Raw genomic sequence first — 11,899 nt, 5'->3', positions numbered from 1 at the left:
TGCCCCCCAATGCCCCATGCTGCCACCGGCCCTGTGGGCCCTCCCACCTCATCTGGCTCCATGTGCCCTGCCCCCCTCCCCCCCGGATCCGCCCCATGCAGCCCACCCCAACCTCAGTGGTGAGGACAGCGCTGCAATGACAGTGGGGACTGAGGGGCCGGGCCCTCTCCCACCCCTGTCCCCCGTGTCATGGGGGAGGGTGCGGGGACAAAGCCTGCGTCCAGGCCCGCCCCCCGCTTCTTCTCCAAACCCATTCCCCCTCCCCATGTTGGATCTGGGCCCGTTTCTCCCCTTGCTCCATGGTCACTGCTAGCGGGGAGCAGGTCCAGCACCCCTCCATCTGCTCCGTTGTCACCGCTTGCAGGGATGGGAGGCATGGCCAGTGGCTTGCCCCCACCTCCATTTTTACACATTGCAGGAAACAGGGGGGCGGGGCCAGCAGCACTGGCCCCACCCCTCTCCCCTCCATCAGCTCCATTGTTGTGACCTGCAGGAAGTGGGGGGGCGGGGCCAGCAGTCTGCAGGGAGCAGGGCAGTGGGGGGTCCCCTGTGCCCCAGCTCCATCCCCTATGCCCCTGCCGTCATGGGGCCCCACCATTCCCCCTCTCCCCTCCAGGATGGGCCCACTGCCATCCTCACCCCACCACTTCAGGCCAAGGCTGGGGCCAATGCTGGGGCCTTGACCACCCCCCCACCCCATCACTGCTGTCGCTTTAGGCCATGGGGGGGGCGGAGCCAAGGCCGCACCTGCTGTCCAAACGCTCGCACTCTAATTGGGTGTTTCTGACAACTAATCAAGAGTGAAAATAAAGCGTTATGGACAGACTAAAGCTTTTATAATATCAGAATTGCAAGTTTCTCCACAGAAACTGCTTGAATGATATGACCTTAAATAGAGGAAACACCTTAACTATCACCTCTATGATAAAAGTACAGAAAACAGAACATTAGCCACAAATAACTAAAGTTTGCTAAACTTAGCAACTAGGCCTGTGTGAAGCAGCTAGTATTCGCTTCGAATTTGGCCGATTCGGGGGACAGTGATTTGATTTGGCTATTCGAATCACTGTCCCAATTTGATTCAGCTGAATCTCCGAATCAGCCAGGCCAAGCCAGGCCCATCCTCCGCCTGCTCTCCCAGCCAGGCAATGGCAGTCCCGCCCACCCCAGCTCCTGGCAGTTGTTAGAAAAAAGCCCCGATCCCCACTGCCCTCCACTGCACGAGCCCTGCAACCCCCCATGGGCACTCTGCTTGGGCCAGCTCCGGCCCTTTAAGAAAAAAACAACCAAAAAAACCCCCAGACTCACCGCTCCTGCCGGCGGGGGGCAATTCCCACTGCCCCTATTGCCCTACACCACATGAGGGGCCCTGCATGAGCCCCGAAAACCCTGAGGCCACTAGCAGAAGCGGCAAGTCCAGGGGCTCTTCTTTGCTTTTTTTTCTTGGGACCGGAGCTGACACCTGGGTGGGGGGGGCGACGACACCCATGGGAGGGCCAGGGGAGTGAGAGGGAGCCAGGGGGCTCATGCAGAGCCCCCACCATGCAGCATGCAGCAACTGGTGAGCACTGGGACTTTTTTTTAAAGGGGCAGGAGCTGAGGGAGTGGGCAGGGGTCCCCTGTTGGTAACCTACACTGAACATAACACTAAATGTAACCTACACTGAGCATAACCATAAAAATACATGGCCATATGGGGCAAACATACTGATACAATCCTACCACAAGGATAAATTAGAGAAGCCCATCTGAATAAGATATATACTACTGTTCATTGTGCAGAGTCCCCCTCAATGCCGACTCTTTTTCAAGTCATGGTGAGCCACTGAATCAAATACATTTCTACTTCCTCTTCACTCCCACAGCTGAGCTGTGTTTTTCTTTCCCTTTTCCAGTGATTCCTGTTTCTTCACCAGCCTTAAAAGTCTGGCAAACATCAACAAACGGGGCTCCTAACAGTTCACCCAGAATCCCTCTGCTGCCGCCTCTGTCTGTTGCATATGATTAGTGTGGCCCCGCCACCCAAGAAACAGAGCCAGACTAGGTTGCCCTGCACTTCATCTGCATATACATTTTTGAAGGATCCCAGGACTTATGACTGGAACCGGGAGTTCTTGTCACAAGTGGAGGGCTAATTACCACGTGGACCTTTGGAGGGGGAGAAAGGTAGAGGGGGCATGTCTAAAGCATACACACATATTGAGTAGTGTTGAGCTATGGGGTCACTGTGGCTTGAAATGCTGTTGAGTTTGCTGGGGCACAGCCCAATGAACTATATGATAAATCATGGGCTTTGGACTAACATCATACACAGTTTGTATTATACATAAGTAGATGCCGAAGTGGTGCTAAAACTTGCAACAGCTTCAAAAAAGGGTAACTTGCATCAATTCTGGATGAACCAAGTCTATGGGTACCCACAGTAATTTGCCTATATGGAAATTACTACAGGCATGTTTATTTCATAGAATCATAAAAATTAGGATTAGAAGGGACCTCAGGAAGTCATCTAGTCCAACCCCCTGCTCAAACCAGTACAATACCCAACCAGATCATTCCAGCCAAGGCTCTGTCAAGCCAGGCCTTAAAAATCTCCAAGGATGGAGATTCCACCACCTCTCTGGATAACCTGTTCCAATGTTTTATTACACTCCTAGTGAGAAAGTTTTTCCTATTATCTAACCTAAACTTCCCTTGCTGCAACTTGAGACCATTACTCCCTGTTCTGTCATCTGCTACCACTGAGAACAGTCTAGCTCCGTCTTTTTGGAACCCCCCCCTTCAAGTAGTTGAAGGCCGCTATCAAATCCCCCCTCTGTCTTCTCTTCTTCAGAGAAATAAGCAGTTCCTTCAGCTTCCATATCTATTTTCATTGCCCTCTGCTGGAATCTCTCCAACTTGTCTACATCCTTTCTATAACGGGGGCCCACTATAATTTCAAATTCAGTGTTTTCACATTAGCCCCTCACTTCCACATGCTCAGGGAGAGCAGAATCTGACACTGGGGTGGGGAGGGGGGAGACACTGCAGGGGGAAAGAAGTTTGGGAGAGGTGGGGGCAGAGGGCAAGGACACTACCGGACCTCTCCAAATTTATTTTCCCAGCTGTAGCAGTGACAGGGGGCCAAATTCAAGGCAAACCTCCAGTAATTAGATCAGGTGCAGGCAATTATTTTGGGTGGAGGGCTGCTTAGCAAGTTTTGCCAAGCTGTCAAGGGCCACATGGGTAACCCCACCCCTTGCCCCACCCCTGATCGCCATCTTGGGACTGGAAGTCCCACCCTGACCTCTGACCCTTGCCCCTGGAAGTACTCCTTCAGAGAAGAGGGTTTTTGCTATCTTAGAACCGGGAAAAAAAAAACAAATTATGTACCAAAAATCAAATACCCATAATATTATATTTTAATTCAATTAAAAAATATATTTTTGTCATCATACCTGTGTGTTTGTGCTTTATAAGTAGAAGTGATTGCATAATAGCTCAAAATGTAGTCTTACTCTTGTATAGTGTGTGGGGTGTGCAGCGGTGTTGGGGGGTATAGGTGAGTGGGTGGATGTGGGGTTTGTGGGGAGATGTGGATGTGTGTGTAGTATTTGTGGGATGTGTGATTATGCCTGGAGGGGGGTGTGGCTGTGGCGTTTGCAGGAAGGGTTGCAAGGGGGGGAGCCAGCCGGGTACTTGCTGCCCCAAGCTTCATGGCCGTGTTTGCGCTCCGGCAGCTTCTGCTACTGCCAGGAGGCCGGGGGATAGCAGGAAAGGGCCTGTCAGGCTTAAGGGCCAGTGTGGGGGACTCCTGGAGCCACTGGAGGTGGCACGAGTCAGTGGCAACATGGCCCGGGACATAGGAAGCCCAAGGAGGTTGTGCAGAACTTGCATTGCGCGTCTGAGGCTTGGGGTAGCAAAGGCTTGGCTGCCCCACCCCCAAAGGTGACCTGGGGGTTGCCACCACCCCGGTGGGGATGGCCCAGCCCCCCCACACCCTGCAGGGACCCAGCAGCCTGACAGGAGCTTGCCCCCCGGCCCTGGGACAGGCAGGGAGGCGGCGCCAGGAGCCAGAGCAGAGCAGCAGCTGTTTTTCTGCTTTAGAAGCTCCTGCAGCTTCCAGGAGGCCGGGGGCCCTGGGAAGCTCCTGTCCAACCCTGGGGCCAGTGCAGGGGACCACCTGAGGCCAATGGTGGCGGCACTTGGCCCAAGATGCGGCACGGAAGTTGCATCTTGCGCCTGAGACTTGGGATGCCAACAGCCTGGCTGCCGCCACCTTGGGGGGAAGCCCGGTCCCCCCTGCCTCACAGGGGCCCAGTGGCCTGGCAGCAGCTCATCCCCCCAGCCTCAGGACGGGCAGGAGGCTGCGCCAGGAGCTGGATCGGAGCCACGGCTGCTTTTTTCCTCTGAAAGCTCCTGCAGCCTCCCCGAGCTTCCCGCGCACTAGGCCAGGACCCTGCCAGGTTGTGCCACCCCCCAGCAGCCTCGGGAGGTAACCCATGCTGCCCCTGGGGTTAGCCAGGCACTTCCCCAGGGCCCCTGGGCTCCTCCCATCCACAGGAACTTCTGGAGCAGAAAAGTGGCTGCGGCTCCCCCTCCACTCCTGGTGCAGCCTCCCCACCCATCCTGGGACCAGGGAGCGAGCTGCTGCTGGGCCCCTGCAAGGCAGGGGGGCCCGGGCCTTCCCCCCGAGGCAGCAGCACCCACTGGAGCCTCCCGTGAGGGGCAGCCAGGCAGTTGCTGCCCCAAGCTTCAGGTGCGGGATGGAAGTTCCCCACTGCCTCCCTGCACCCTGGGCCATGTCCCCACTGGGCCATGCTGCCCCCAGCAGCCCCAGGTGGCCCCTGTGCTGCCCCCGGGGCCAGACAGGGGGGTTGGGAGCCAGTGACAGCCAGGCAGTGCCCCGGGGCCAGTGCTGGCAGGAGCCCGGGGTGCAGCTGCCTTGGCTCCATGGAGCCGGGCTGGGCTGCCCCAGCAGGGAGAGAGGGGAGCCACCCCACTCTGGGCCCTGCCAGCGCTGGCTCCCGCACATCCCCTCGCTCCCAGCCTCCCGCCCCAGCCCCGTGGCCAGACGGGGACCAGTGTGCCCCCCGACCCACTCTTACCTGAGCTTCCCGCTCCAGCACGGGCAGGAACAACCACATGGTCCCTGGCTGGGGGGCTGGGGCGGGGAGGGCCCTGCCCTTCCAGGGTCCTGACTTCTGCTGGGTCCTAAGGCCCCTGGCTCCTGTCACTTTTGACTGGAGCCAGAGGCAAATAAATATTAATTTTTAAAAAATTTCTCAGGGTCCTGCAGGCTGGACAGTATCTGGAGCAGAACCTAATTCTTAGGAATTCCCTGTGTTAACCACTAGGTCACATTTGCATTAGAAATAGTTAGAAACATGTAAAAGCTGTCATCATTTTTCTTCACAAGACTGCAAAATTCCACATAATTTTCGGTCCTAAATATTTAACTAATGTGCAAGGTCTAGGGTCAATTACACAGTGATTCAGACCTCCTCCTCGGGCATCAGCTTTCGCCTGCCATCCTTTACAGGAAAACCACTCCCAAAGTCCTTGGATGAGATATCAGCTCCATATTCCACAATGACATCCTCCTCAATGCTGCTCACCAGTCGCCAGAACTCCTTCTCTACCAGCTCAGTAGGAACCATCTGAAAAGACAAAGGCATATTAAAGTGCAAACCAATTCAACCAGCCTACTACACATCAACCAACAAAACGAAGGGAATATGAAATAGATGCGTCCAGATGCCAGAGAGCTAAATCACCTCTTAACCAATTTCAAATTAACAGTGTCCCTTTAAATTAAGTCAGGAGATTCCCAAAAGAAACTCAAGAGTCAGATGATATACATCTCTTTCCCCAGTAAGAGATCACAAAAAATTGGGATATACTCACATGGACTGGCATGTTGAAGTAATCAGACTTGAAATTATCTGCCATTTCACCAAAACTCTGGAGAGTGTACTCCCTCACAGCTTGCTCAAATCCAAAGGCCTCACGTGGCTTATTACACTCCTAGGAGAAGCAATGTAAGTTATCACTCACTGCAGCGAATCATGCCAAGCAGACTTTTTCCTACTGGAATATACTAGTGTATGTTTCTCTGCCAAATGAACACACAAACTGTTGCTTTCAAGTGGTTTCTCCAGACAATATGGTTCCTGCCACATTGGAAATTGAGCAATTAACAACTGGGAAACCAAACCAAAGTGTTCAGTAACAATGTCACGCAGATCCACTGCACTCCTAAAGGCTGAAACTCAACACCTGCTACAACAGGCATCGGGGTGAGAAGGAGCAGAAGGAAGATAGGGAGGCCACACTTCAACTATGAGGATTTTATGCAAGGTCCTGGCATTAAGACAAGCATCTACAGCAGAGCCACTTGGCACAGATCCCACAACTGCTTTTATCTTAGTAAATTAGCAGCTGCTTTGGCTGCAAGAGGGAAAATTTACGTGGGGAGAAGAAGGAAGAGGGCTTTACCAGATAATTGCCTTTAACTATTTTTACATTATCTAGATAATAATGAGCTGTTCACTTAGCATGCAGAGCTTCAGAGGAGCTTTCTTCCTTGTCTTACACCAAAAGGATGGGCAACAAGAAACTTTGTCATATCTTCACTGCTTCACCCTGCTTAATGATGCTTTTGCCAGCACATCTTGAGCCCTACAACATTTACATGTACAGAAACAGGTCTGGACTGGCAAGCATGTGGACAAATTGAAGGCTAGCTACTTTTATGGACGTACGAAATGTAAGGCAGGAAGGGACCTCAGTCAGGGAGCCCCTGCTTTAAGGCAGAAGCAAGTATAACAGCTAGACCATCACTGACAAATATTTGTCTAGCCTATTCCTAAAGGCTTCCTAATGTCTAGAGTTCCAAAACCTCTCTCAGTAACCTTTTCTAATTTTTTAAGACATAGAAAGTTTGTCCTAACAGCTCATCTGATTTTCCTTTCCTGTAATTTAAATGCTTTACTTCATTTTCTGTCCTCAGTCAGCATTTTCTTTATAACCACCGTTTCCACATTTGAGTGCATTAAGTTTTCCCTCAGACTTCTCACATCTAGAAAACCATCAAACCCAATTATATTAATGTTTCCTCAATGGCCAATTATCTTTGTTGCACTCCTCTGGTCTGTGTAATTTGTCTACATCTTTCCTAAAGTGTGGTACCCAAAATTTGACGCAATACTCCAGCTGGCAACTCATCATCCATGTTATTAACAGAAATACTGAATGGCACCAAACCCAGGTTAAACCTCTTCTAATCACATCTGATCCACTCTCTAGTTTGAAAGCAAATCATTAATAACATCATCGGGGTATAATTTTTTGCACCACCAACACACTCATCTTGCAGTAGCTTCTATACTGTTTTCCTTAGTTTACTTATGAAACTACCATAAATAAACCACCATGTGGTAGAACTGTGTCAAAAGCCTTACCAAAGTCAAACGACATCACATCTCCTGCTTGTCCCCCCTACTCACTACACTAGTTACCCTGTCAAAAGGAATTTAAACAGACTTGTCAGAAACAAAATCACATTGAACCAATGCTGGCTGTTTCTCATTACCATATTATTTTCTAAGAGTTTACATTTTAGTTCTTTAATAATTTGTTTTAATATTCTTTCTAGATAATGCAGTTCGGAAAATTGGGTTTTTATTCCCTACGTCCATCCTAGCCACCCCTTTTGGAAGACACATACTTTGTAGGAAACCTTTTTTGATTTTAAGATTGTTAAAGGTTCCTGGATGCACCTCTACAGGTCTCATATGCTGTCTCTTTCCTCCACATGAGGAAAGTCTGCTGTTGTGAGTTTAATACCATTTCTTTGAACCTGCCTGCTCTCCTGAATTCCTTCTCCCTTGGGAATTCCTTCTCCTGAGACCCTGCCTATTAAAGTCTGGCTTTGTGAAGTTTACTGCTGTTATTCTGCTGCTGTCAACTTCTTTTTTCAAAAACCAGGAATTATGTCATTTCACAATCACTTTTACCCAAGCTCCCTTCCATCCTCAACCTTCCAGATTTACTTGAATCTAAGATCACTCTAAATTTAAGATGACCCTCCAATAATGAGATTCTATACATAGAAAAATTATAAATCTGTTATAATTTTCCATGTATAGAATCCAATTATTGGAGGGCTGCTTTTAAATCATCTCCCCGGACACTGCTGCAGGGGAGAGGGCAGTGGAGGGGTCAAACAGCTTGCCTCTTACTTGTGCCTGCTCCTCTTGCCTCTTCCCCCCAACTTGCGCTCCCCCTTCCTCCTAGCCTCTCTGTTCGTCCCCTCCTTCCCTGCCAGCCTCTGCTCCCTGCTTCCCTCCTCCCCTTATCTTCACACCACGCCAACAGGCTCTGTCCCTGTTCTAGCCTGAAGCACTGAGCATGGCCCCAGCCCAGCCCAACCCCATAGCAGCTGTGTAGGCTACATGTTGCTACTATGGGATGGGATGGGGCCATGCTCAGTGCTCCAGGCTGCAGCATACATGAAGTTTTCCAGTGTGAAGCAAATGTAGGTGTAGGGGCAGTCAGGAGAACAAGGCTGCTGGGGTGGGGGGGAGAAATGGTAAGGTGTGGGAGCAGGGGAAGGCAGCAGCTGTGGCAACTGCCCCAAACCCAGGTAGGGGCTGAAGCCAAAGCCACAGCAGCTGCGTACCCCCACTTCATATGCAATTCTAAGATGAGGAGTTCTCCCCCTGCTCCCTCCCCCATGTTAAATAGGGGAAAACGTAGTCTTAAAATCAAGCAAATATGGTATTCCTCCCTGTTAGTTAGAATCAAATCTAAAATATTGTCCCCTTTAAATTACTTCCTTTATCACTCAAACATAGAAGTTCAAGAACTTTCTGGACAGGCTTGTCTGGTCAGATTACTTTTTCAGTAAATATTCATGTAGTTAAAAAGCCCTGTTGTGACCAGATCCTGTCTTTTGGATGCTTTTCTGTTAGTTGCTGGCGTAGTGCCTTGTCACCAGCTCTTTTTGATTTAGCGGTCTATTATACTCATCTGTTATGGCATCACACCTGTTCTTTTCCCCATTCATCTCCATCCAAACATTTGTCAGGTCTGCCTTTTTCCTTTTTCTTATTATAATGGCTCACGGTCAATGCCAGGGCTTCATAAAAGTCATCTGCCCACAAATTTTTAGATATCATGCATGTGAATGTACCACACTCTGGAGCAGACACGCTTGTACTAAACAGCAGCTTTGTTTTATTAGAAAAAAAGGCTGCTGAGCGCACCCAACAAATTCAGTTCACACTGTGGTAATACCCCCAGATATACACAAAACTACACATTCTCCTGCAGTGGCAAGAGAAAGAAAGCTGAAATATCCTGGTATACTGTTCTCCTCAATATCATTCAAGGATGAGGCAAGTTTGAGTAGGTCTGGGACTGTACCTCAGCAACACACTTTGGGCACCTCCAATCACCTTTGGGCACATCAGGCAAAGGGGGAATCAGGCAAAATGTGTGGTAGCTGTCATCACAACCATCACAGAGTAACAGTCTGTCCTCGTTGTTTCCTCGGCCACAAAACAAGCAAACGTATAGATCAACCTGTAGAAAAAAAGTAAGAGCCCAGTCAAAACCAGCCTCCAGCATCCAACAGCTGTCATGCTAAAGTCTTACTATACATATAGCAAAGTACACACTAAAGAAATCTGATACTTGGACACTATGTAATCTCTACACCCTACTGAGAATGCACAAACCATCATCAGGCTTCTGCTTCCCAGGCCCAATATGTCTGTGATCTAAAAGCACACAAGATGATGGGGAGTGAAAGAACTCTCACCCAATCTAGCTCTAGAAGGAAAAAGAACATCAATCAAGCATCACGAGGGCAGAAACCAACTCGAAGCAACAATTCATTTATGTCAATTTTAAATTCTGGTGATGGCCTTCCCTCTCTGGGCCCCAATGATTCATAGAAATTAGGGGTTGGAAGGGACCTCATGAGATCATCAGGTCCAGCCCCCCCACTCTAAGGCAGGAAAGACTGCTGGGGTCAGATGACCCCAGCGAGGTATGCGTCTAGTCGTCTTTTAAAGATCTCCGGTGAAAGTGACTGTACCACCTCTAGGGGGAGTGTGTTCCAGACCTGGACACATGAACCATAAAGAAGTTTTTCCTTATGATTAATCTGAAGCGATTTTCTATCAAGTCTATGAGCATTATTCCTGGTCTTCCCCTGGGAAGCCTTGGTGAATAGATGTTCTCCTAGCTCCTGAAGTTCACCCCTTATATACTTAAAGGCTACCACCAAGTCCCCCCCTGAGTCTTCTCTTTTCCAGGCTGAACAGTCCCATGTCCTTCAGCTTCTCCTTGTGTGGTCTGCTCTCCAGACCTCTAATCATTTGTGTGGCCCTCCTTTGGACTTTTTCCAGCTTCTCTACATCTCTCTTGAAGTGCGGTGCCCAGAACTGTATACAGTACTCCAGCTGCAGCCTCACCAGGGCTGAGCAGAGCGGTAGGATGACGTCCTTAGTCTTGCCTGTGAGCATCAGTTGATACATGCCAGAGCTTTGTTCGCATTGCTGGCTAAACCATTGCACTGGTGGCTCATGTTCATTTTGTGGTCGATCATGACCCCTAGGTTGTGGTGCTGGCTAGTGTAGCACCACCAAGCCTATAAGTATGTTGTGGATTATTTCTCCACAGATGGAGCACTTTACATTTCTCAGTGTTAAACATCATCAGGTTTAGATCTGCACACTTTATATGCTGAAGGCTAACTCTAAATACATTCCTATGGGGAATGACACTACAAGAGAGCCTCCATAACTAGCTCAGAAGTAGGCACTGCATCATTAGCAGCAGCACAAACTGTGACTGCATTTGAATTGGTTATCAAAATCAGGGACAAGAACAAGCCACAGCAGGAACAACACAGGAAATTTCAACCTGAGAATGCTACAAGTACAGTAGGGGTATGCGGAATGGCCTGCAGTCGATTCAGATTCGGCCCAAATTGGGAACAGTGATCCGATTTGTTGATCTGGATCACTGTCCCGATTTGATTCAACCGAATTTGAATCGGAAGATACAATGCTGATTCGGAAAATTAGTGATTCGGCCACAGACACAGCTTTAAACTGTTTTTCTACATACCTAGAGGTACCAGGCACAGCTCATGAATGCTGCAATGGTGGGGTGAATGGAGTGTCCCACAGGAGCTCAGCCCCACCCCACCCCCCGGTGATCAGCCACAGGGGGACCCCAGGTGCCCCCACCTCCACCCCAGGAGACAGTCACCGGGGGGGCCTCTCCCGCAGACCCGGAAGTGGACTCCTGTGGAATGCTCCATCCACCCCACCATCGCAGCATTCACAAGCCGCCTGCTACCGTGAAGTATATAGAAAAAACAGTTAAACCTGTGTGTCTATGTCCGAATGGCTGAATCTTTCCAAATCTCTCCAAATCAATTCAGAGGGTTCCCATTTGATTCAGAGAGATTAAAAGGTCTTCTGATTCAATTCAGATTCAGAGATTTGGCCACCAAATCAGGCCAAATCTCCGCCAAACTGAATCAGGGAGCAAAGTTTCGCACAACCATAATGTACAGGCACAAACCTCTCTCCCTTCTCTTTCACTAATCTAGGCCAGGGGTGGGCAAATACATCCCGTGAGCCACATCCAGCCCGGCAGGCTATTCTATCTGGCCTGAGGAGACCCTAAAAAATTTAGAAAATCAATATTTATATGCCCCTGGTTCCTGTCAAAGATAACAGAGACAGGGACAGTAGGACCCAGAGGAAGCCCCAGCAGGCGGCTGCAACAGGAAGGCCTGCCCAGCCCCACGCCCCCAACCCACAACTTCTGGCCTGGGACTGTGGAGCTGTTCATGGCTGCGCCAGCACGGGAAATTCAGGTAAGAAGCAGGCGGGGG

At 49.9% G+C, this 11,899-nt stretch overlaps 1 protein-coding gene across 1 annotated transcript in view; it reads right to left on the bottom strand.

The window, feature by feature from the left end:
* The window catches only part of LOC102383432 (lysine-specific demethylase 5A), a gene marked incomplete at its 5' end in the record, with an annotated part of 52,096 nt that overhangs the window by 11,167 nt on the left and 29,030 nt on the right, over window positions 1-11,899 (bottom strand). The window contains 3 exons of the mRNA XM_006019467.2: window positions 5,481-5,639; window positions 5,887-6,006; window positions 9,409-9,567. Coding sequence (XP_006019529.2) covers window positions 5,481-5,639; window positions 5,887-6,006; window positions 9,409-9,567 — 438 coding nt within the window. The remainder of the gene's footprint in view (window positions 1-5,480; window positions 5,640-5,886; window positions 6,007-9,408; window positions 9,568-11,899) is intronic.

The sequence above is a fragment of the Alligator sinensis genome, unplaced genomic scaffold (genome assembly GCF_000455745.1).
Source record: "Alligator sinensis unplaced genomic scaffold, ASM45574v1 scaffold87_1, whole genome shotgun sequence".
Lineage (NCBI taxonomy): Eukaryota > Metazoa > Chordata > Crocodylia > Alligatoridae > Alligator > Alligator sinensis.
This window is presented reverse-complemented; position numbering and strand designations above follow the sequence as displayed.